At 38.9% G+C, this 26,692-nt stretch overlaps 1 protein-coding gene across 1 annotated transcript; it reads left to right on the forward strand.

Moving 5' to 3' along the window:
* The first annotated feature begins 1,880 nt into the window (after window positions 1-1,880).
* Window positions 1,881-25,341, forward strand: casq1b (calsequestrin 1b). Its single transcript, XM_084923743.1, has 11 exons — window positions 1,881-2,248; window positions 20,840-20,933; window positions 21,270-21,370; window positions 21,581-21,692; window positions 21,804-21,877; window positions 22,081-22,211; window positions 22,705-22,750; window positions 22,889-22,943; window positions 23,269-23,369; window positions 23,534-23,608; window positions 24,326-25,341. The coding sequence occupies exons 1-11, from the start codon at window positions 2,012-2,014 to the stop codon at window positions 24,662-24,664; spliced, it is 1,365 nt and encodes a 454-aa protein (XP_084779869.1). The 5' UTR covers window positions 1,881-2,011; the 3' UTR covers window positions 24,665-25,341.
* Window positions 25,342-26,692: the final 1,351 nt, after the last annotated feature.

Consider the following 26,692-nt stretch of genomic DNA (forward strand, 5'->3'; position numbering starts at 1 on the left):
AGCATGATAATGATCTCAAACACACTGCCAATGCAGTAAAAGCAGACCTACATAGAAAAAAACACCATCAGTCATGGTTGGCCTCCCCAGAGCCCGGACCTCAACATTACTTAAGGAGTGTGGGATCATTTCAAGGCAGCCGACATCTAAAGAAGAGCTTTGAATGTCCTTGAAGAAGCCTGGAGAACTATTCCTGAAGACTACTTAAAGAAATTAGAATAAGGCTGCCTAAGAGACAGAAGGCTGTGTTGAAAAATAAAGGTGGTCATGCTGAATATTGATTTTCAAGCTCATTCGAACTGTACATGTATTTTGCATGCATACTACTTCTATGTTTGTTCAATGTTTCAATAAATCGCTGCACCTGTTCACATTTTCCTCACAAAATATAAAGAAATGAGGGGTGGATCATGACTTTTTACACAGAAATGTACTTACAGTTAATGTTAATATCTTCTATGTTAATGTTTTAACATCAATACCTAAGTGTAGTCAGCCTTTTAACAACATTTAAAAATGTCTCTACACCACTCCTTACTTTATAAACTGAAAATCGGGTGTTTCACACACCAATAGATATGAAGTCAAATATATTCACATCTGAAAACTCATTGTGATGATGCCCTAGCTGTGCCAGCACCCCTACAGCGGCCCTCACTGGCATCTAAATAGACACATGCTGCCTGACCCACCATGCTGGCAGAATGAGAAGGGTGATCATATTACAAACTGTTATTAATAGCCACCCTCTCCCCTTTCTCATTGTAAACTAATAGCTGACATGCTCTCACACTGTATCTGAGTCTCTCTGTGCCACTCCTCTGTTAAATCTAATTTCTTTGCTCCAATTCAAATATAGCTGACGCACAGGCCAGAGGAGTGTGCACAGAGCACGCTCATGCATCAGCCAGTCACTGTAGATATAATATATCATCTCCGTCTTCAGTCAAACATAAACTGTCATGAATTGTGATGTTTTATTGATGAGAGTTCAGGACTTTTTGCACATGAGCAATCCTGTTATGTCAACACTTCCTACAGAGAATCTCTCATATTTGTTTAAATACTAAGGGGTTTCCTGATGAGTGCTGAAGTAATCTTTGCTGATTTAAAGTCAAAGCAGTCATTTTTAGTAGAGCTAACGTGTACAATTCGTTCATTCTGGTGTTTGAACAATGAGAAAAAGCCAGACTTTCCACCTATTGGGAATGGTTGGAAATGAACCAAATACGTGAACCAAATATAACTGACACCAGTTGTGGAGGGTGGCTAGAAAATTGGAGAACTATTAAAGGTTATTTTTCTGAGAAACAAACAAGTGTCCCCATTTTCTCTGTTTTTCTAAAGACAACTACTCTCTGACCCTCTATGTGGACTCTGTGGACACCATGTTGTTCAGAGTGTTGTCCAATAGAGCTCTTATTTTTAGCAAGAGTGTGTCTCCACTGCAAAACTTAATATGGGAAAGGCATCTTAGAGCTCTCTTTTCTACCCACTCTCATCATACTTCTATCCATACCTTCAGCCCTCAAAGACACTGAGATGGTATCTGCAGCTCTCCAAACAGCCAGCAACACTGTTTTCCCTTTTCATAGCCCTAGCTCCAAACAGGTGGCTCTACAGCCTAAACATGGCTCCTCCTATGTTGCCCCCCATTTGCTATTTTCCTGAGCACTATCCACCCTGACTGACCCCACCACTGTCATTCCTACATTTTAGACAGCCAATGGCTTGCGGATGGGCAGGATCAGTATTGTGCCCCCTTTACTGCCCCAGAAAATGGTACCACCCTCTTTAGCTAGTGACATCAGCAAAACCATGTGCAAATCTGTTTTAAAAGGAGGGTGTTAATGTCAGGCCTGCTCTTCTCTAGCCTGCGGGACAAGAAGAAGACACTAAGTTGTGTTTGGGACAACATTAACTTCTTTAAGAGTATTTTAGTTGCCCTTCTACCCCGCTATCACCGGGCATTGAGAAGAAGAGTTCTTGCAACGAACAGGTGACGATAACCATGAAATGGTGCTGGGTGTTTTTAGGGGTCTTCGTCTCTTTGGGGACCCAGTGCTGGGGAGAGAAGGGCTTGGAGATCCCTGAGTATGATGGCAAAGACCGGGTCCATGAACTCAGTGCCAAGAACTACAAGTCCATCATGAAGAAGTATGACGTAATGGTGCTTTACTACCACAAAAATGTGGATGGGAATCGCAGTGCCATGAAGCAGTTGCAGATAGAGGAGCTTGCCCTGGAGGTGGGTGTCTGCCAAATAATGACACTGAATGAATATGTGGTGCATGGGTGTGAAGGGGCATGGTGGGAGGAGGGGAGTGAGGGAAAGGTTTCAGATGGGCAATTTGGCACCACACTGGGGGTTCCTGGATGCAGTCACAGCTTTCACACTTAGGGTTATTGATGAGTGGTATTACCCATTTGACATTTAAGAAGAAAGGCAAAAAAGAACAGATTATTCAGTGAGGCCAAGTTGAATAATTAATAGATCATTCAATTCTGGCATGTCACGAGTATGGTTGCCCATGGACGAATGCTTCAGAGAGGCAGCCATAATGGAGAATGTGGGGGAAAAGATGCAGGGGAGTACTCATCTTACACAAACTCACAGAAATAACTGAAACTTTGAAGACCTTACAGGATAACCTGTCCATGTGGACACTTATGGCATATTTATATTTTATTGTGTCATGCAGCTTGTTCATTTAATCCAGCTACCTTTAGGTATGGTTGATGCTAATGATTATTTGTTCATTATTTGTTGAACTTGATTAATTGACCCCTGTAGCTGCCTGCTTACATCATTCAGGAGAGAGTTGGATTCTTATTGAAGTTAAACTCAGGTGAAATGATGGTGCAGCCTTCATAAAACTACACCAACCATGCTAACCATTGTAGGAATACGTAAAATATGAGTTTTGCAAAAGTAACGGCAGAACAGTGACAAAAAATCTGGTGAAAAAACAGCGAGATTTACACATTAAAGTCTCATGAATACTGAATAGTCATGACTGCAAAATATATAATTTTTTCATTGTGCCTCATCCTGTTCTGTAGATTTCTTAATTCCCACATGGGAATGAGGCAGGACAGCGGTGTGGTGTTTAGCACCGTCACCCCAGGGCAGAAAGGTCTTGGATTGGAATCCGACCTGGTGGAGTTTGCGTGTTCTCCCTGCATCTGTGAAGGTTGCATTGGGATACTGTGGCTTCCTCCCATAGACATGCTTTGGTTTAGGTTTATTGGTGTGTAGTAGTTTGTCTCTATGTGTTAGCTCTGTGACAGGTTGCAAGCCCACACATGACCATGACGTGGATGGAAATGGGAAAGAAATTAATATTATTCCTTTATTATCATAAAATATTAATCCTTTTGATCTCATAGGGTTTACACAGTGGCCCATAGGGTAGTGGTTAACACATTGATCTAACACATGACCGCTCCCTGGTTTGAGACTTCAAAGAACTTAACATCTTAGCATAATTGTGTAAAATACGTATGTGGATCTACTGCTTTGTTGACCTCTGATTGAATAAGAGGGTAGCTAAAATAAGCCCTTTTTTAGAACAATAACTTTTGTATGAATTTCATACAAGGTCATCCAGGCCTTTGTCTTTAAGACATGCTTGTATAGTTGACTTGTATCATCTGGATTAATGGATAAATAAAGCTCGGTATCATCTACATAACAATGACAATGTATGCAGGGACACATGTTCAATATAAAAAGTATCCGTCCCAGCAGAGCACACTCTGGAACTTTGCAATTTTCATGTCTGAGACTCCCCATTTCCATAAATATGCCATTTCCATACACGCGTTGGAATCAGACAGATACTACTCAAACCTCTGCAGTGCAGTTCCTTTAAAACCAACAGTGTGTTACAATGTCTCTCGTAAAATATTGTGGTTAACCATATTGAATGCTGCACACAGGTTACCTCTAGCTATGTTAAGCCTAAAATGTTGTATGCAGTACAAATATAACCTATTACAAATTGCTTTTAGTCTAACAACATCAATTATGGGATAACATGATGTCATGCTCATTTATCTGCATGGCATATGATGTAACAGCAACAGCAAATGTAGGCAAAGCCAGAATGTTGCGAAAGCAGAAGTAAATGAGCCCTTTCTCCTTTAAGCACCTCTGAGGCAGGCACTTACTGATAGATTATCCAGAGATACTGCTAATCAGCCAAAGGAGGAGGGAGAGTATGTCTGCTCAGAAGACTTTTATTAGGTGAATAAATATGAACAACTCTTTATTAGACAGTCCACAGCTGATGCACCTGGGTCCTGCTGTCAGCCAGTATATTCACCATAGCAGCCTTTTGCTTGTCAGAGCAGAAGTGTCTTCTTACAGAAGCGCAGTGTACCTTACACTAGACTGCATAAGTCACCGCTGGAAATAGACTGGGACAGAGCTGCATGCTTAGCAAGAGGCTAAAGCCCTTGTGGGAGTTTAAGGCCATATTTCACATCAACTACATCTCCCTCATTTACTACATGTCCCCCTGGACACAGGCTGAAGTCTTAACCCTCTCAAGGCAGGCGTTGCCGATTTGCAACAGTTAAAAACTAACAACCTGATTACCCCACATACATATTTTTACACAGTTTGTTTTACTCAGAAGTACCACTGCAGGACTTGGTTGTGCATTAGCAACAAAAAGTTTAATTTGAGCCTGAGAGGGTTAAACCATCATTTACACACCCAAGTCAATGGATCTGATCAATTTCCTATCTGTGGTGCCAAGTGCTGCTTCTTGGCTGGAGAAAGAGATGCTTAGTGGAGCATGTCCCTGCTGGACTGTTACTCTCTTACTGACTTCCCGCCAGTCGTGACCAATCACGAACCATCCCCTTCTGCTCCAAAGGGGATGGTTAAAATAGCTGGTCATTACCACCTATGAATCTGAAAGTGTGAATTATTAAAGTGGAGAGCTCGGGGGCTCAGATCTTTATTAATTTTGTTTAAAAGCGAGGAATGACACGTATGATGGGATGTATTTATTCATCATTTTCTTTCTTTCTTTCTTTCTTTCTTTCTTTCTTTCTTTCTTTCTGCTTTGCAACAAAATAAATATAAATATATTACAACTTTTATTAACATTGACTTGATTATCTTAATTTCAGTAAATGTCAAGCTATAGTTATGTTTAATTTAGGGTTTTCATGCATGACCTTCATTTAAATAGAAATAGAAATGCAGTTATGTCTTGCAGACACAGTTGGTGTGCTAGCAGATTATATCAAAGGAAAAGACCTGCACAATTTTCTATAGATGGTTTTTGCAAATGGTGAAGTATTACATATAACCTGTGCACTCTGGAATGCAAGCAGCAAGTAAAAGTATAACTGAAAATAATCTCAGATAAGACTCAAACTTTGGCTCCTTGATCAAACGGTGTGCATGCTTGTGCGTCTGACCACCTGCCCATCGCTTCACACAGTCTTTGTAAAGTGAAAACAAAAAGTGTTATTTCCAGGAAGCTCAAATAGACTTCATAGATTTCAGACATTAACACCAAATGAGAAGCATGAATTTTCACTTTAAGGACTAGAAGTTGGTATCAATCACACCTTAGCTGGTTTCACAGATTTTTATACTCATGCTAGAATTATCTGAATGTCGTGAATGGCATTTAGCTGCATGTGTTTGTGAAGAAGCTCACTCAATTGTACATATATGTGGGAAATTATATGAAGATCATGCTGGCTCGACACAGACACATACACACACATCACAAATCCAGAGAGCAAGTCAAAAAGATATTCACTCACTGGAAACAAACTCTGGTAAAAAATGACCGCACTGGTGAAATACGTTACCAGCAAAGTCAGCCCTTTCCAGTGTGCTGCAAAGACTTACTCAGTCACTCCATAAACATGCCCAACATGTCACCTTTGACCACAGCTGTAGTCACATTAGTCTGCGAAAAAGAACCGGTGTCATCAAATTACACCCTTTACTTGTAGTAGCTATGGTTTATGAAAACTCAAAAAACTCAAATTACAGTGTTTCAATTAGTAAGTTACACTGGCCAAAAACAGGGAAGGCACTTGGCACAACACTCTGCCAACTCAGCCAAATCAAAACTTTTGCCAACTGTTACTGTTACTATTTTTCTTATTGATTATTGTTGCAGTTCCTAGTTGTACCCACAGGTAAATTTCCTTAACCACTCAGTTATTTTCAAGAAACCATCTCGTATTTTTGCGAGGCATTTTTGGCTTCACCTACCTAAGTCATTTAAATAAATAGTTATACATAACAAATTATATATTACTTATATAAAAAGAACAACGCCCCCCCCCCCCCCCCCCCAACCCCCCCCCCCAAAAAAAATCAACTACACAAAAAAAAACCCACATATAGATGAGTAGCACATGCTGAATTGTCCTTGCTGAATCTACTACTTTACTGCTATAGTTAATTAGCACGTCAGCAGAATCTGGAAGTGCATTTTTTCCTTGTTGATATGTTGATAAAGAGGTGACAGAAGAATAAAAAGTGATAATTTGATAGCTAACCAACAGCTATAAATATATCTCATTATTATGACAGACATTATTATGACAAATATTACAAAGCAGAAGTCATTAGGATATGATTAAAGACTAACGGATGGGAAGCAAAATTAACATCTAAGCACCAAAAGCAGTGATTAAAATGAGTAAGTACTCAATGTTACGCTGGTTAAACACATGAAAATAATTGCACCAGTAATATGAAAACTTTAGATTCATAAGCAATTTTGCAAACATTGATCATAACTTGTTTTTCTGCTTTCTCTCTTCGTCCATCTACAGATCTGAACTCTGATCTTTGGTTGCTATGTACTGTAAATGCTCATACTCACCAGTCTCTCCACTGGGCTCAGATTGTCTTTTTCTTGCCACACTCTTGAGCAACACACCAGCTCTCTGTTTTGCAGACAATGTTGCTATGGTCCCCTTTGTACCATCCAGTAAACTGTAGAAAGTAAACTGTGAAAACAGCAGGAACCACATCAAATTACTCCTTCATTCTTGATTTACTCCACCACAACATCCGAATTTCAGTATGTTCAGAAATCAGTGACATCAATTTATTTATTTTTCTTAAATTGGTATGTTTTTAATCAGTGAGTAACATATTACAAAGAATTTGTCTGGAATAGCTTTAACGCTTTAGAGACTATTTTGCAAAGTTTTGTTTTCATATTCTGTTCTTGTGCTTAAGCCTTTTACGAAGGGATTTGTTCCTGAGCCATCTGGTCTGACTTAATAAGCATTTTCTTTATTAAAAACACGATAAAAAAATATACATGTTGGGTTTAAGTTTTCGTTATCATTCACAAGAACTTTTAATGATGTTGCCTCACTTATGAGTTTCTCTTTTGATCTTTGTGGAGCTGGGACTTTCATTAGTTAAACCTCACTAATACTGGCCTGGACCCACTCGCCTTCAGAATTGTCCTATTCTTCGTGGCATAGATTTAAAAAAGTTCTGGAAACTATACACATAGATTTCAGTTCATAATGACATGATTGCATCATATAATTAATGTAGATTTGTTGTCCCAATATGCTCTCATCCATAATGGGAATATCCAGTTCTCCAAGCTGTTTGACTAGACTGAGATCTGGTGACTGTAGAGGTCATAACAAACTCATTATCATCTTCAACCAGTTTGACATAATTTAAGCTTTGTGACATGGTGCTTTATCCTGCTGTAAGCAGCCATCAGAAGAGAGTACACTGTTGTCTCAAAGGGATGGACATGGTCAGAAATAATACTAAGGTAAACAATGCTCATTTAGTACTAAGAGGTACAAAGTGTGTCAAGGAAGTATCCCACATCCCATTACACTGATGCAAGCAGTCTGGGCCATTGATACAAACCCGGATGGATCCATCCTTCCTGTTTTTTACACCAAATTCTGATCACGCCATGCTAATGTTAAAGCAGAAATCAAAACGGATCAGACCAGGCAATATTTCTAAAGTTTCTTATGTTGTCCAATTTTGGTGAGCTCATGCAAATTGTAGCCTCGGTTTCTTGTTCTTAGCTGACAGGGGTGGCACCAGGTGTGGTCTTCTGCTGCTGCTGCCCATCTGCTTCAGGGTTTAGTAAATGTTTTCTGAGATGATCATTTGCATACTTTGGTTGTTCTCACTTTAAAAAGGGGGGTTTCACTCTTGCCTGAAGTCATCAAATCAGTCCCCAACAAGCTGTGACATGTTTATTTCACATCACCTTTTCCTGTAGTTGAGTTATATTTAAAGTACAACAAAATGAACTGCTAAAATTGTATATATTTTATATTATAATTTAAAATAAATAAATGCATGATTTTTCCAAGGTCATTGAATCATGTCATAAACATCCATCCACATAGTGGGCATGTAATGTTGTATATGGAGCTGTCTATCTCCCAGCCAATTTGATACAACTTCCAGACTGAATTTAAGCAACTGTTACATAGATTTGCCACAAAAATGCAAACAGACAGTCATGATTCAAACAGCATCACACTGTCTGACTTTGGCGATCACCTCAATCTTTATATGTCTTGACAAACACGATGCACTGTCCTCCTGGATTTTACAAATATTCACAACAGCATTAAATAAGACATATAATACCATATTTTATTAACTGAATAATAAAGTGCTGGGCAAGAGTGAATAGACTTACTGTTCATTTCCTTCTATGTTTCTCCAGGGAGAATAGAATTATTAAGTTATAAGTAGTTGTTATATTAATAGCTAAAAAAAAAAAAAGCCACATGGGTGCACACAAGGCACGTTGTCCAATATTGTACAGGAAGTCTCCATCGTTTGAAGGAGGCTTCTGAGTTGTCTTGTCTAATCTTCTTCCATCCTCAGAGAGATCCGGGAAAAGGTCACGCTGTCGCTGTGGTAACTGTTATTCAAAGTGACTGGTGAAGCTTTCCCCCAAATATAAGTCAGGCTTACACTTGAATGGTCTTAGTTGGTTGGGTTAATAGTACACCACTAATGCATCTTAACCTTAGCTACTACTGAGAAATTATAATTGAAGCTGCTGGTCTCTTATTAACTAGAAATCCCATAAATTCTCCTCAAAAAACAGGGTGTAGGATGTCAGCTTTTGAAATGAGTCAGTCAAAAAGACAGTACCTTTATTTCTTGTAATTATAATAATGTGAATTTCTTTGTGTATATAAATAGAAATCCGCAATAAATTTCAACAACAGTGAAACAGAAGTTTGCTTTTGCTGCCCACACTGTTTAAAATTAAGGGCCATGTGTTTAAAAAATACAAATAATCTGAATGGCCAGCCTTAAAAACCAACTGTTGCTGCAGCTGTTGAATAAAAAACAAAATAAGGCGTAACAATTATCAGTAAAAATTCAGTTAAATACACTCCTCTAAATCAGTGACCATATTATTGAACAGTGACCAAACCTTAACCTGATTGAAATGCTGTGGTGGCACTCCTAGAGAGCTCCTCATCAATGAATGGCAACAAACCTCAGTGAACTGAAACAGCATCTCAAAGAAGAGTGGCCAAAAATGCCTCCACAACAGTGGAAGAGACTGACAAAGTCATCCAAAAAATGCTTACGCCAAGTTAATTCTACAAATTACTGAATCATGGGGTGTACTTATAGCCCTTTTAGTACCTTGACTGGAATATAGCTGAAAGGTCTTTTGCATGTGACACAACACAGCAATGGAGGATGTTGAGGTGATTTACCTGCTGCTCGGTCTGTGGCTTTTTGTCAGACTTGAGGACCACAGGGTTTTTGTGCAGCCATTTCCTTCGTTTTCCTTAATTTTCTCAAATGAGTCGCTTTAATGACTCATCATTAACTGGCCAATCAGTGGCAAGCAGTCATTTGATGAGTTGGCGTCACATTTTTGGATTGCCTCAGATTGCTAGGAACTCAAGGCCAATAGGTACTAAAAAAGTACCCGGTACCAAGCCAACCAAGAAGGTACTACTGGAAAAGGGCTATTGTTTTTTCACAGGACTGTTAGTCCCGTGTGTCTGTCCATCATCTTCAATAAATTGCTATGCACACAAGTCTTGAAGATAATCTGACAGCCTCTGAGTCATTCCTCCAAATTCAAGGCTAAATTATAGGGACAAATGAGAGTGACGAGTAACACACCTGTCAAAATGTAACATGGAGTAACACAGCTTTTGAGTTGTGAGAGACCTAATCCTGTCTTATCTTCTTTCCTGGTCTCAAAATTTAAAGTGTGAAAGACATACTAAATTAAGAACTAATTTTTCAGATGTGATATCATTGGATACGACAGGAGTTATGCATACGTGAACTGTCCTTGGTGTTATTCTGCGGCATCATCTCATCTGTGTTGATAGATAAAGATGCTTGTTTGCCAGCGAGACTGGCATTCTGGCTGCTCCAGTTTGTTCCATGTCAAAACCCACCTGTTGTTTATAATAATAGAAGAGTGTACCTCCTTATTTGGTTGGGGTGAAAGAGTTAAAATGATGTTTTTGCAGCCTTGTGTGGTAATATACCATGAAGCTTTTATGCAATGTCTGTTTTTCTATTTTTTTTCTAACTCTTCTCAATAATCCCAGGCGTGACTATGCAGCTCTCTGGTCAGTAATGCATATGGCCCAAGGATCCATGGTACAATATGATACCTGGATAATGTGTTTTTTGTCTATTCATGAAAGGTAAATATGATAAACTACTGGTCTCGGGTTGATCGCACTGAAACTCTACCAGGCATTAAATTATCTGTTCAATCTTTCTGAGGTATAAAAATTCGAGCTAGTTAATGTGATTTCATAAAATATATTCCTGAATATAATCACAGAGACAGCACGCCCTTCTCTGCAGATGAATAGCGTTGAGTATTTTCATAAACAGCCTCCACAGATTACATTTGCACATCTGCAATATTGTTTGGTAAAACCACTTGACAGGTTTATCATCGCTATAGGGCTCCATCAAGCAGCTGTCAGCCACAGTGGGCCTGGATATGAAGTGCAGCTGCAACGGAGAGCAATGTCTCATGCCAACAAACTCAGTTTTCCCAAATGAAACTCTGCTATTATTGACTTTTGTCGTGTGGCAGGGTTTTTGGGTATTTGCTTGTTCTACCAGATAGCTTAAAATTGGCCATAATAAAAGAAAAACAGTATGGGATTGCATTCAGTTTTGAGATAACACAACCAGATGTATTTTTCTATGCTTAATTCTTTATTAACTGCTTCCATCCATCTATCCATCCATGTTACAAAGTGTGATGCTACACAGCTTGCCAGTCGCTGACATGGGCAGTGTTTCATGTATGAGTCGTTTTTTCCATGTGTACAATCATCTATAAATTTCCACGCTATCCTCTCTTTCTCCCTCAACATAACACACACACACACACACACACACACGTACACACACACACACACACACACACACACACACGCACATTTTTGCCTTTTCCATCCTCTAAACATTCTTTAACCCACACCTCTTTTATTTGCATGTGCACCTGCCTTCATATCATTTATTCATTGCAGAAGGATGTTAGGGAAATGGGAGGGATCAAGGTGCACTATGAAAAAATTAAATATGAATTATGTGACCTTGAAACCCCAGCTTACATCTCTATTCCACAACGTGATGGACCTGAAGAAGGACATGACTGAGAGCACAGTGCAGAAGTACATAAGTACATCACACTGTGCGAGTAACTGTAAATTTGCTTTCAGGGAATATATCATTCGTTTTTCACCACTTACCTTATGATTTATAGTAAAGCACATGTATGAAATTGTTTTCTTCCAGTTTATTGCGGAGATACAACCATAAATGTAGCACTGTAGAAATGAAAACATTATTACAGCTAGATATTGATATTTTTCAAGTATAATACAGTGTTTTATTTTTTAGTCTTTGCAGAAATTATGGTAATGTAAAATTTGTCAGGATTCAGTAAGAGAGGCCTGTATGGGAAAAATGTGGATTCCCCTGCTAACTGTGTGAGTGGTTGATGGAGGTTTGTGTAGTCACTAGTGGGAAATGGTTGATGTGGTTGATGGAGGTTTGTGTAGTCACAAAGAGGCACTGAATCTCACTTGCAGTTGCTTTGGTTGCTAAAATTCTGCTGCTCTCACCTGCAGTTTGTATGGAAGACACCAACTTGCCAACACCAAGTGATAGTGAATCAGTGATGAAAACGTGATTTGCACCACATGTTTTCATACAGCCTTTTTAAAATGTCTTGGTTAAGCATCAGGACCATCTTCTGCTATGAAGGACTGAAGGTTTACTTGGTAAGTCACCACCTTCATGCAAACTATGGACCACATAAATCCACCTGGAATCAATCACAAGGAGAGTTTTGAGACAGCTTTTTTGGGGACAGTTTGGGATGTTTGAGTGCTCCAGGAGAGTAGAAAAGTGTTACATAAGAATCAGTGCATTTACCATGTTTGTGACTAATTGCAACCTCCAGCAACTATTTGCTGACCAGTCAGGTTAAGTTGAAATCATCAAATTTGAAGTTTTATGATGATGATTGTAGTTCTTTTTTAAGACCTTAATTGATGTGTGTTGCGGTTTTCAGTGTTTGTGCGTGGTGGAGGACAACCTTATTTAAGGTAGCCTGGGTTAAAATGGCCGCGGTCTTTCTATGCGAACAGCATGTTCTTCCAGTGCCTGCATGGGTTCTCTCCAGGTACTCAGGCTTCCCCCCACAGTCCAAAGACATGCATGGGGTTAGGTTAATAGGAGAGTCTAAAATTGGCCATAGACCAATTTTAAGTGTGAACTGTTGTCCTGTTTACCCTGCGATAGACTGGCGACATGTCCAGATTGTACCCTGGGTAGATGTTTTGGGTAGATGTTGTTTATGGGGGTTGGAACAGAAATACTAAAACAGCATTGTAATGTCAACCAAACAACTGAAAGCACTGTGCTGAGGAGTTCATGATATATAGTAGAGGACATTTTTTTAAAAGTATTAGTGTACAGTCTGCAACAGCTTTTCTGGTATTTTAAAGATGGTGCACTGTAAAAAAAAATGCTGGCAAATCTAACTCCCTGCATACTTTAAGGTAACAGAGCAGTTTGTTGCAGCTATTCCATGGCCCATTTTCACTGCATACATTGTGAGTTGCTGGAAACACACGCGTACCAATAACTTTAACAAAAGCTCTAATTAGGTCTCCAAGCAATATATGACAGTCGAACAGTAAATTAGCATGCTCAGTTAATGCATCAGTTTTTCCTTTCCTGTTTTTTTCTTGTGTAAGAATAAATAAATAAAAATGTATATGCTTGCTAATGGATAGTTTACTGCACCAGTTAAATTGAAAACAGACATCATTTATGCAGATGGTTGCAGGTGTACCATTTTTGCTATAGTTGGTGAAATATATTTTTCAGTAGTACACATCATGGTTCCTAGTATGTGTCTCACTGGAAGGCAATCGTGTGTGCACAGACGCTCTTGGCTGCATTGGCACACCTCTTATCTATTAAATGGCTTTAGTAAAATAACACGTGCAGTTTTTCTCTTTTCTTCTCTAACTCTCCACAGTGGGCCTGACAAATGCAGGAGATTCACAGATGGTCCCAGACATTTCTGTCCTCACAGTGTGCTGTAGGGAATCAGCTTCTGTGCCTCTGAGGTTTCCAAAAGCTTTCCATGCATTTCATCAGCTCTCCTGCACGCTGAGCTGAAGAAAAAATAGAATAAACTTAAAAAAGAAATCTATAAGATTGTTTAAAATTGTATTAATTAAAATTATTCATTTGAAAAGACAGTAGCTTTGAAAGTCTTATCTCTGTGGAAAATCCTAGACTGTCTCCTTGTGAACAGTGCAGTTACGCTCGCTAGTGGGAAGTCAGAGTGGGTTTTCTATGCGCTGTTGTGTCTGAATCTTTCATGACCACCCCGGTGCAGTGTTATGTAACAGTCTAGTGTAGAACGTCCTGATGTGTTACGGCAGCCATTACTAATTTACTGTCTGGCTGAGAGGAGGAAAACCAGCTGAACTTCTAATTTTGCACAGATCTCAAGACACCAGCTTCTACAGGAAAATGGGAAATATTCCTGCTGTGACAAGCTTTTAATGTTTGTTCATTTGAAAGATTAAGCAATTTTAGAATTGCAGACCAGAGCCTGGAGAAAATTAGTTTTCTGCCTTTTTATTGTGCATGTTACAGACCGATTTGCAGTATACTATCCTGTTGATTTTACCATCATTTTCTTATTTTTTTTAAGAATCATGATATTGTTGCATTGTCAGAATTAATGTTATTTATTTTACTTAAACGTCATTATCATACAACAGCATCCGTTATGACAAAGCCAGTATGTATCTTCAGCATATATAACAGAGAGGAAACAAAACCCTGTAACAATGTATTCACTAGAACATCAACCTTAAGGAACAAACATTGATGTTTTTTAAAGGAGTAGTGACAAAGCTAACAGCAAATCTGCTACAGGCTGAGATTGGGTTTGTGTCCCTTAGGTTTTCACTGAGTGACTTACATCATAATGTCACACACACACACACACACACACACACACACACACACACACACACACACACACACACACACACACACATATGATTCATCAAGTGCTCATGTTTTCACTCAACGAATAGACCAGAAATGCACTGGTGCAAAGCAAAAATGTCTCAGTCATAGCTAAACCAACGACAGAGAGGGAAACAGCAACTAGGTCAGCTCTTTTCATGAACTTTCACTGGAGGAGGGAATGACATTTGTGGTTGAGTTATGGCTGAAGAAGAATGCTGGGTATATGATGTCGAATGTGTTACTGATAACATGTCATGGCTGTGTGCAGACAGGCAGGTTGAAGGGCCCAAGTGCAGGACTCAGGGAGGCAAAAGTAAACTTAAAGACTCAAACAACTCAGAACAGACAACTTTAATTGGTGATACTGGAAACTGAACTTGAAACGGAACACACAGGCGAGTTTGAGGTTACAACGCGACGACAAGCAGGAGCAGACGCAGACACTAAATACAGAAGGGGAACAGGGCAAAGAGCAAACACCTGGGAGACACGGCTGACACAACGAAGACGGAGTACACCAAAACAGAACCTGACGCACACAGACTGAAGACTACCAAAGTAAAACAGGAAGTACACTGACTGAACGTACAGACACAGACTCACGAGCCGACACTCTGACATCACAGACATGACAACAGAGGGAACACAGAGTCGTGGGACCAGGGTAGGCACAGAACAGAGGAGGGGCTGAAAACACAAAACAGAAACCAAAACATAGGATAATAATAATCAACACAGCACAATTAAAGAATCAGAACATAACCCATAACACAGAATCACATCAAAACATATGAAGCTCAAAATGCTGTGTCAAAATGACCCAGAACCATGACATAACATATGGTTTACATACCCAGAACAAACCTACAGTACATGCTGGCATTGTTGCACTGAAACTTAAGTTCAAAGCTTTTTTACTGAAGTCAGTCAGTTATGCATGGCGAACTTTCAGCATGACAAACAACACCTTGTTTTTCTCTTGAAATTTAAAGGTGGACATAATAAAAGATCTCAAGAAAGACTCAGTTTTCATATAACATGTCTGACGCTTGCTAAATACTTTGTTTAAACAAGGTGAAAGGATATAGATCTGACACTAAACTGTTTTGCATCCACCTCTCAAAACTATAATAAATCAATTCAACACACTTTTTATTGTAAGTAAAAATCTTACAAGGATCAGATAATAGAGGACATAACTTCACCTAGCTATTAGTAGGTGAAGATGTGTGATTCTGATTTATTGGGTGGCTTACTTTTAATATAATATTACCACTATCATTTTGAAGATCCTACATTGAAACTTATTATAGAGAAACTTAGAAAAATAAGTAAAAATGGAAATAACTGAAAGAATGGATGTCTGTCTCGATAGATGCTGTGCATATAGTGTTGGTGTATTGATGGAAGCATTCATATTAATATAATTATATTCTTCTAATTTGTGTCTTGAATTGTTTTAGCGATATATGTGAAGTGTCTGGAAAGCCCCGTGTTATGAACATAGTCCTGTGTTGGGTAAAATTGGATAAACTTTACACGTTTGTTGGGTAAGACTTTGTAAACTTTTCAGTGTTGTGTCCACTCATTCATCTTTTGCTTATCTGAAGTTGAGTGTGGCAGCAAGCCAAGTAGGGTATATTCTAGATGTGTGGGATTGAAACGATGGGAAGAGGTGTGAGTTTCTCAAAATGGGCTCATTCAGTGCAGCACGGATAAGATCTTGGAAAGGCTGACGGCTGCCGTGAATACTCGAATAAGATCTCTGAGTACAGACTGGATTACATCTCGGAAGGGCTAGCCCGGAATAACATCTCTGAGCGTAAATTGGATGACATCTCGGGGAGGTACACTGTCGTGAGTTCTCAGAATCGGCTCTTTGAGCACAAGAATTACAACATCACAGAACGCAAGTATGGAGAAGCTTGCGGCTCTCCAATGGGAGATTGAGAGACCAGTGTTGGACTGTAGAACTGCTTTGAAATTCATATGAACTGTTCGCACTAAAGTAAAAAGCACCATCACTTCATGCGGATACCCTTTCGGCGCCAGCTGCGGTCGCAAGGCTGGAGCCGAACAAAAATACCCTGATAACGACTGTGTTTAGACTGTTCCTTCCCATTCCATGCAAGGCCACCTGGGTTGGCTGGAAGACTGTTTACTTAGCCTAGCAGGGCGAAGGACACTGTCTCAGCTGAACTCTGGACACGCACACACATACATATACACTGATATGCACACACTCATCCCCCTCCCTTTCCAAACGCCTTCGATGCTTGTTCCCTCCTGGGAACACGGCGGGTCTGAGCCCGCGCTGGAATGGTAGCGCTGGGCAGGATGGCTGCTGTGTTTGCTTCAGATTACTCCTCACCCCCCACCCGACCCTGTAGCTCGTCACGTGTTCCATAATGTTGTGCTGTGGACATTTATGTGCAGAGGAGTTTTTTTGTTTCCTGTTCTCATGCTGTCCTCCCAGGAGCCCAGCATGAGTAGAGGTCTCTTTTTTTCCACTTGTACTTTCCCATTGTAGTGTATATTTCAGTGTTTTGTTTTTTTTCTGTAACGCTACCGATCTCCGACCTGTATCCCTATGTGATGTCTGTGTTGTGTGTGTAAGGTCGGGGGGTCCTATTTCACTGCAGGGCAACCTGCACGTGGCGAATAAAGCCTTGATTGATTGATTGATTGAGATGTCAGCAAAATTTTCCAGTTCCTTCTTGTGGGGGATGCTGAGGTCAGATGAGATATCTATTTCTCCGGCGAGTTCTCCGTCTGCTCCAGGGTCGGCTTCCAACTGGGCATTTCTGGAAACCCTCCAATGGGATCCTAGCCAGATGCCCAAACCACCATTGGCTGCTTTTGACACAAATGACTATTTACAAATTTCTTGTGAAATACGAAATAATTTCATGAATGCATATATAAGCTTTGATGCTAAATTTGTGCAGTTGAGTTTTGCATTATGTACAACTGATGCAATTTTACAAGGGTTTCTCAGTAGTACAAACATCTTCCACTCACACTGATGATGCTAGCAGGCTAACCTGCTAGCATAATCAGAGTAGGCAGGTGGACAGTTGTATATTGGACGAAATGTGATCCTCTACTGCACTGTACAGTCTATGCTCTCAATCATTTCTCAGCATTTGATGCCACAGCCAAGCGCAGCAGGGAGCCAGAGCATGTTTTTGACAACTCACCTTGGTGCTCTTCCTCATTGGGATCACGTGACAAGCCGACTGTGACTGGGCATTAGCAGATGGAGCCAAGTAATTACGCTGCTGACCTCTAACTTGGCTTCGCGCACTCAGATTTCAGCATGGGTTGGATGATAGCAAGGGAACAGATAAGTAGGGGTGAAGTGAGGTGAGATATATAAAAAATACATATATATCTCAAGATGGAAAAGGGGTGATCTTGACACTAGAAAAGAAATGAGACCCTGAAGACAAAGCTGGTCAGCTTGATTGGATTGGATGATTGAAGTAAATCTTTACTTTTTGTGCATCATCCTCTATTCATCAGCTTCTTCGATTTATCATCTCTACCTGCCTTCTCTCCCCACAGCAAGCACCCAGAATATAATCTATTATACTTCAGGGCCTCTTGTGATAAATGACTTCTGATACTGTTGTTTATTAAAGCTACTTTAATTCAGATTGCCTTATAAAACTCTATATTTGAATATAAAAAAGTAAAATGTAATACTGTATTATGCTCAAACAGAAATTTCTCAAATAAAAAAACATCAGATGCCACCACTAATTTGTGACTTACTATTTTCAAGCCACACGTTTGGCATGTTGGCATTTTTGGAACCAGAAGTGATTGACTTTAAATGTAGGATTCACAAAAAATCAGTTCTTAAAATGTCTTTCCTCTTAGATATTCCACAATCAACTGTAAGCTGTTTTATTGAAGAGTGGAAGCTGTAAGGAAGTTACAAAGCAGGGTCACTGAGTGCTGAAGTGCATAGTATCTATATACCAACACTCTGCTGATTCATATAACTGCAGAGTTGCAAACCTCTTCTGGCATTAACATTGTAGCATGCACTGTCATGGCATATATTTCCATGGCTGAGTGTCTCCTGTAGGCGTAATATGTAGGTGGACAAGTACTTTTGTCCATATAGTGTATATCTGGAATGGAAAGTAGAGTGTGTAGTTACCACGAGGAACTAGTTTTGTGCACTTTTGGACTTTTTCATCTCCAGAGGTTGCCACTTGGAATGGAATAAAATAAACCATTCAATAATTGAATGTAGTAGTTCCACTTAGTTATTATTTTTTTTAATTTGCAGGGTCAGTATTTCAGTACTTGGAGTAAATTTGTGCATGAAGTCCTTAGGTCATGATAGTCCTTTGAATAAGCTCAGTGTAAGCCTTCTGTGTGCAGTGAGGGCCTTTCCAATTTGCTGTAAATCAAGACACTGTGCATTCCCCTAAAGCATTACTTCTTCTTGCAGTTGATCACAAGTCAAGCAGCATTTATCTATCAGGTATGTTAAGGTCTGCCTCTTGTGTCAAGTGTTTCAAAGCTGGGCTGTGAAATAAGGATTTCTCTGCTGCTGAAGTATCTGCTGATTGTTCCAATTCTTCTACTCGTTGACTGATCATGTGACGTTACAACATGCACCACAGACCAAAAAAAGTCCAGCAGCAGCAGCAGCAGCTTGGGCTGTGCAAGTTTAACTTCACGTTTCTGAAAAGTAAGTGTATACTCGTTTAAAAGCTTGATCTGTTCATTAAACTCTAACATGTCCATCCATCCTCCTGCCTATTTATCTATACAGCAATGCAACCATCGGCAACAAGGGACTACTTCACCCAAATCATTAAAAAAATAATGTTGTTTAATTTTTCATACAACTCTTTATAGTATTTAGTTTGTGAAGACACATTAAAATTAAAACTAATGAGCTGTACCTCAAAATAGTTAGAAAACAGCATGCAGGTGCAGTGAAGCGTGCAGGTGAGGTTTTATTTAACACAAATTGTTTCAATTGTTCATTGGTGGAGAATAAATCAAATAAATTTATTTCTTAAAGAAAAAAAAGCATTTTGAGATGATAATTACTTTTAAACAGATAAAGGCCAGTACCAATTGTATCATGTTTTGCTAGCAGGTGGCTAGTTTAGCCTAGATTAATGCCTGGCAAACTGCTTAAGCTAATATAGCTAAAGCTAACCATGCTGCTTTTCTTCAATGTTTATAACAATATCCTCTCAGTATAAATTGTGTAAAATAAAGTGGCAAAAACATGATGCAGTGCTATGGAGGTTTTGTTCTGGGATAATCCGACTTGTGGAAGCTACTTTGAAAACTCTTAGCATCCATAGACTAAGAAAGAGTGCATAAGTGTTTTTGTTTTTACTGATTTGGGAGAAATTAGCCTTGAAAAAAAAAAGACAACTCAGACATAAGCTACTCAGTCTGAACTTGGGAAACCAAAAGAATGGATGGCACTAAAGATTGTCTCTAAAGTGAAGCAGGAGATGCTTTCCACAGTTTACGGCTCTTACTGCTGGTGATTTGGAGCATTTTGTCACTTATGAATGCTACCCATTTTGCAATGATGCTTTGCAGGCTGCTGTATTATGCTTTTGACTCACTTCATAGTGCAACCTTATATTTAAATGGTCGATCGTCATGTTATGTATGTAATGTAATGTATGTAATAAAAAAATAAGAAGTGAGTACAAATGGAAAAGTGTATATGTTTGAAATGGTTTCTGAACTTGTGTGAAGAGAAAGAATAAGATGTATGTTTACAGTTTGTTTAAATATGTATGTGCATGTATATGTTCAGTAAATATGAGCTGCTCTTATTTCCATCACACCTGTTGCGACGTCTCTTATCCTTGACGTAGTTGGCTCAAGTTCTGCCCCTCTTGTTCTTCTGGAAAGCTTGCTGTCGTTCCTCTTCTCTTGCCAGCTATGAGGGCTGTCAATTGTTGGCTTTGGTTTCACTGAGATTGAGAAAGTGCAAGGCAGCAATCCAAAGCTTTGGCCTTTAAGCCTTGAAAATGAGATGAAATGCCAAGGGTTTACTTGTGTAAATGAAATCAAAAATCTGTTTTCAATGGTGTTCAGGGATTAAAAAATGCCCACCATTGTCAGAGCAATGAATCACAAATATCAGACTGAGGCATAATCAGCTTAGGTATGGCAGTAGATTCACACAACATTCACTTTATTTGCTTTTTTTTCCATCCACATGCTCAACTCATTTCTTTTTGTCTTTATCCCTTTATATAGCTTGCAGCCCAAGTTCTGGATGATTTTGATGATGAGGACATTGGGTTTGGCTTGGTGGATGAAAAGAAGGATGCCGCTGTTGCTAAAAAGCTTGGTGAGCATGACAGAAACATTGCTGGAAAATTAAGGGTCTTTGGATCAATGCAAATCTATGAAATCCCACTGTTTCCCACTTTTCTCACAGCCTTTCTTTATGCTGTCACTATATGTACAGAAAAAAAAGGCTCTCATCAAATTGATTCAGTTGATTCTTTTTTTTGTTAATGAAATGTTTTAGTTATGTTACAGCACCTAATAATACCTAAAACATGGTACACAGTATTGCACTGTTGAATAACTGACAGTATTGCTACACCAGAGCAAAAATAAATGTGATTTAAAAATCTATGAAATTAAATATTATTATAATGAAACACATATCTTGCACCAGGTCTTGATGAAGTGGAGAGTATCTACATCTTTGCCGATAACGAGATTATTGAGTATGATGGAGAGCTAGCCGCCGACACCCTGGTTGAGTTTCTTTATGATGTAAGCAAATTCTTGTCATTCATTAAGGATGTTTAAATCCAACCGTTGTTAACTTCAGACCTCTTACGATACTTCTGTTGTGCATGCATGTTTCAGTTGTATTATCTTTTAAAAGGATTGCTAAATTAATTTAATTATTAATTTCTATCCAACTTTAAGATGCTAATAAACTGAACTTACAGTTCCATCATTTCATTGTTGTTTTGTCAGGTGATTGAAGACCCCGTGGAGATCATTGGCAACGACCATGAGCTTAAGGGTTTCTACAACATGGATGAGGTCATCAGGCTTGTCGGCTACTTCAAGAGTGAAAGATCTTCTCGTATGTTAAAAATTAAGACTTAAAGGCTGAGTCTCAAAAAGACCCTAAGCAATTAATACTGCTTTTTTTCAATGTGGAAATTTTTTTTTTCCTTTTGTTTTTACCATGCAGATTTCACTGAGTATAAAGATGCTGCTGAGGAGTTCCACCCTTTCGTCAAATTCTATGCCACATTTGACCCCAAGGTTTAAACTGCCTGATTGAGTATTTCTATTATGTTGGGACATTTTAGCAATTTTAATTTCAAATTTTAAGGTTATATAATTGAGCTTGGTACCATATATTTTATAGTATGCATTTACTTTGTATCAAGTGCCTAAAACATTTAAAAATCACTGCTGTGCTACTTTATTTCTACCTTAGTTCATTGGTTTTTCTTTTCTTTCAGATTGCCAAGAAGCTGAAACTGAAGATCAATGAGGTTGATTTCTATGAGCCATTTATGGATGAACCTGTGCCTATTCCAGGAAAGCCCTACATCGAGTCTGAGATTGTTGAATTCATTGAGCAGCATGATAGGTGGGATACTGACATAAAGAGCTTAAGGATATATGTGGCTGTTTGTGTGTTTCCAACATTTTAGATTGGGTTTCTCAGAGATGACCAAGACATATTATTATAGCAGTAAAGTCCATGTGTGTGTGTGTGGTTTTATATGTAGTATAATGTAGTTTTGTCCTCATGCTGAACACTAATCTAGCAGTTCCATCTAGTGGTCGCTCCTATTACTCTCCTGCACTGTACTGTTGTTGCTAGTAACTTTTAAAGCAGTTGTTATGCTAGAATATGCATGATCTTTTGCAAAAGTCCATTGTTAACCATAAACATAAACATTTTAAATGTCAAACAATTAACGTTTTTAACTTAATTACAATAATGGTGGTGGTCATGTTTCAATATAGCATCATCTTATTCATATAAGTGATATATGACAAAATACTCTCGTCATTTTTATGTTATACTAAAAAAACTGTTTTGTGTTTATAAACTTTAAGATTGTTTTATGTTTCAGGCCCACTCTGAGGAAACTTGAGCCTTACAGCATGTATGAGATCTGGGTAAGAGATCCGAGATTGCTTTGTAATAAAAAAAAACCCCTCCAAAACATTCAACTTATCATATTCAGAGTTAATTTTGTTGTTATTGTAGAGCATAAATATTCAAAATGCTTTCATGAACCTCTTTTGCGCTTGCAGGAGGATGATATTGATGGAGAACACATTGTTGCCTTTGCGGAGGAGGATGATCCAGGTGATTTTCTGCCTTAGTGTTAGAACTAAACAGGTGAACTGATGTGGACACACTGAGGCAGAGGCTGTAAAAGAGATGAGCCGGTGATAAGAAAGAAGAGGCTAGGGCTTTGGCTAAGAGCTGGAAACCTGGGATGAGGGCTTGGGTTAGTGGCTGCAGCTGGCAGAGCTCTGGTCAGACACCAGAGCACCTTTTTTCTTATCCAACACACCAGCACAGGGTGGATGGGAGGAAATGGCTCATGAATTAAATCAGTGCGAAGTTCATATATGAACCCCATACTTCAGTATCACTGGTACAATAGCTGACCTTTCTTTATCTCTAGATGGCTTTGAATTCCTGGAGATTCTCAAGGAAGTGGCACGTGATAACACTGATAACCCTAACCTCAGCATCATCTGGATTGATCCTGATAATTTCCCTCTGGTATGAATTTTTCTCAGTTAAAGTGCATATCTACTACATTGGAAATTATTTGTGTTCTTGATGTAGTCTACTTACAGGATAACAATTACCCTAATGATTAAAAAAAAAAAAAAACTCTGTCTAATGCTTTCTTTTCTTTTCCTTTTTTCTGTTTCTCTTTTCAGCTGGTTCCATACTGGGAGAAAACCTTCCGCATTGACCTCTCTTCTCCTCAGATTGGTGTAGTTGATGTTGAGGATGTAAGCAAACTTTCAGCTAACCCATAAAAAACAGGCTATCTGTACAGCATGAGATACTCAAATGGTCATTACCTCATGCTTTGATAATCAAAAGAGGGAAAAACCCTAAAATTCATGTGTAGCTAACCATCCATCAATCCACCCAGGCTCATTTTTAATTGTTTAACAATATTTGCTCGTCACCATGGTCTATTTGTTGGTGCCATTGCCAAACAGTCTCTGAAAGATTAAAGCACTTTGACAGTAACTTTTCTTAAAGTAACTATAATTGTTATTGCCTAACAAAAATGTATCAAATGTGACACATATACAACAGTCCTGCTGAGGCCTTAGCTGAATCAGATTCTTAATGGAGCTTAATAGTAAGCTCTTTGTTTAGTTTCATGGTTTCTAAATTTGCCATTTTGATTCACTTCCTGGCACTCGTTAATGACCAAACAAGGTTGAGGGTAGTAGAGGAGATCAAGTAACAAGTTAAAGGAGAGGGAAACTTGCCCATCCAGCAACTGTTAACAAGTAGTCAAATTAACCCTGAAGGCAATCTATATGAAAGAAAGGGAAGACTTTGTGGGTCCTTTATTGTCTAATGTGTGTGGCGAGCACATGCCATTAACACACAACTGTTATATTGTCCTAAAGGAAATGAGTCGCCATGCAGGGCCCATGTGCATAAATGTGAATTTTTCTTTTAAATGTATAAATGTCTGTCACCGGCAGGCTGACAGCGTTTGGATGGAAATGGATGACGACGAAGACATGCCAACAGCCGATGAGCTCGAAAAGTGGATCGAGGATGTTCTGTCTGGAAAGATTGATCCAGATGACGATGATGAAGATGATGAAGATGATGAAGATGACGAAGATGATGATGATGATGATGATGACGACGATGATGATGACGATGATGACGATGATGACGACGATGACGACGATGACGATGACGACGACGATGATGATGACGACGACGATGATGACGACGATGATGATGATGACGATGACGACGACGATGATGACGACGATGATGATGATGATGACGACGACGATGATGACGAATAAATGTTTTCTACTATGTTTAACTTCACTATGATTAATCCTCTAGTGACAGAACACAAATGTAGTGCCAGTTTTTTCTATCATCATGTGGGGAACACACCCACAGGTTTCCTACTGGGGACAAATGTTATGACCTTACGGGGAACTTTATGATGTCAGTTAGAAAAGGAGATTTTCAGAGATTACTGTCTTTGCTGATGAACAGGTTGCAGATTAAAATGTTACTGTATTTACTGTATGCCCTTTGACTGCATAAAACGGTAATGACTCAAAATGTTCACAGTGAATGTGAGTATAGAGACAACTTAATGTTGTAATGTAATGTAATAGACTGTGGTTCACCCATTTCTCATTTTCTCTAGTATACTGTAAGCCTGTTTCTAATAACATGTTTTCTACTTGAGGACAAGAAACACTTTCTTGTAAAGTTTTTAAAGAAAATAAAGGTAAAGATACTCGACAGTCTTAAGATTGTTGCAGTCTTGTGAAGTTTATGTACACTAAGTTTGAGCAGTTAGAATTAGCAGAAGAATTAGTTTAATCTTTCATATTTAAATGCTTGTTGCAATGCTGAATACAAAACTCCGTGTTTGGTCTGCAAGAAATATAATGGGGTTTGTTTTAGGTTTGCTTGTTAATACTTTAGTTAAATTTATTCAGTTACATCTAAGACAAAATAACAGGACACTCTTTGCTTTAGATTTATAAACAGCATGTATAATGTTTCAAAATAACAAACTAGTGGTAAATAGATATAGAAATCAATAATGGCACTGATAAATGGAAAAAAGAATTGCTTTTATTTAGTGGAATCTGAACATGATGTCATTGTGATGCTTAACAATAAAAAAACCATCTTTCTCTCAGACTAACCAGTATCCTAAATATTCAAGGTATTCCAACCTAAATAGGAATGTTAACACTTTCTCAAAGAAAATCAAATCAGAACAAAAAGAAATAACTTTTTTAATTTACTGACATGGTGAAGAGAGCATTTGTTGAATTACAAGCTGGTGTTAGTAACTGACTCACAACAGGTACAAAGGTCGGTACTGTTTCTAATCACTGGAATTTTGAGCTGCAAGGTACTGGTGCAACAGCTGCTGCCAGACACAAATGCAAAGTGAAATAGCGTGACATAAATTACTAAGGAAAATCAAAAGTGAGAGAAAGCAACTTGTCATAGCCAGAAAAGGATTGACAAGATGTTTTTGGAAGAGACTCAGAAGACGGTGCGGTACAGTAAACACTGTAGGATCCTACTATTTATATTTTATTCCTACACAGTCGGTGTGGAGCACATTCGATTTCATTGTACATGTACAATGACAATAAAGGGCTATTCTATTCCATTCTGTCTTAAAATATAGTTCTGGGTAATTGTAGCTGTGTGTGTTACTGCAGTTGGACAACTTAAGAAATTTCCAGAAACATTGGAAAAAATAAACAATAGGCTTGGGTTTTTTCATTATGTAGGCCTGCTGCAAAAAGCAGAGGTTGCTGAGCAGAGTGTGCTGGTGCACGCCATCCCTGTGTGGTACGCTGGTTGCACAACAGCTGACAAGAAGAGACTACAGAGGGTCATCAGAACTGCAGAGAAGGTGATCGGCTGTCCACTCCCCTCCTTGGACTTAATTGCCAGCTCAAGATGTCTCTCCAGAGCCAGGGCAATTATAAGGGACCACCTCCATCCTAACCACCACCTCTTCAACACCCTGCCCTCTGGAAAAAGGCTCAGATCCATCAGGTGCAAAACCAACAGACTAAAGAACAGCTTCTTCCCGTGGGCTGTCAGAACTCTTAATGCAAACTAAGAGTGTGTAAAGACTTCCCTAACACATCCACCCTGACACTGCTGTTGATCATCTATGTGCAATATCTCAGTCTTTCCATGTTCTGTGCAATATTTTTGGCTCATGTGCAATTATTTTGGTCCCAGTCTGTTTCAATGTTTCCTACACATACACCATGTATATAGTTCCACTCACATATGTATACATATACACTGTTTTTATTTTATTCTATTTATTT

The sequence above is a fragment of the Perissodus microlepis genome, chromosome 3, assembly GCF_051167445.1.
Source record: "Perissodus microlepis isolate ML-2025 ecotype Zambia chromosome 3, ASM5116744v1, whole genome shotgun sequence".
Taxonomy (NCBI): Eukaryota; Metazoa; Chordata; class Actinopteri; order Cichliformes; family Cichlidae; genus Perissodus; species Perissodus microlepis.

Excerpts from the sequence above, each read along its gene's own strand:
- casq1b (XM_084923743.1), top strand. The coding sequence starts at position 2,012 with ATGAAATGGTGCTGGGTGTTTTTAGGGGTCTTCGTCTCTTTGGGGACC. Across the intron at positions 2,249-20,839 it reads TAGAGGAGCTTGCCCTGGAG|CTTGCAGCCCAAGTTCTGGA; the intron begins GTGGGTGTCTGC and ends CCCTTTATATAG. Across the intron at positions 21,371-21,580 it reads TGGTTGAGTTTCTTTATGAT|GTGATTGAAGACCCCGTGGA; the intron begins GTAAGCAAATTC and ends TTGTTTTGTCAG.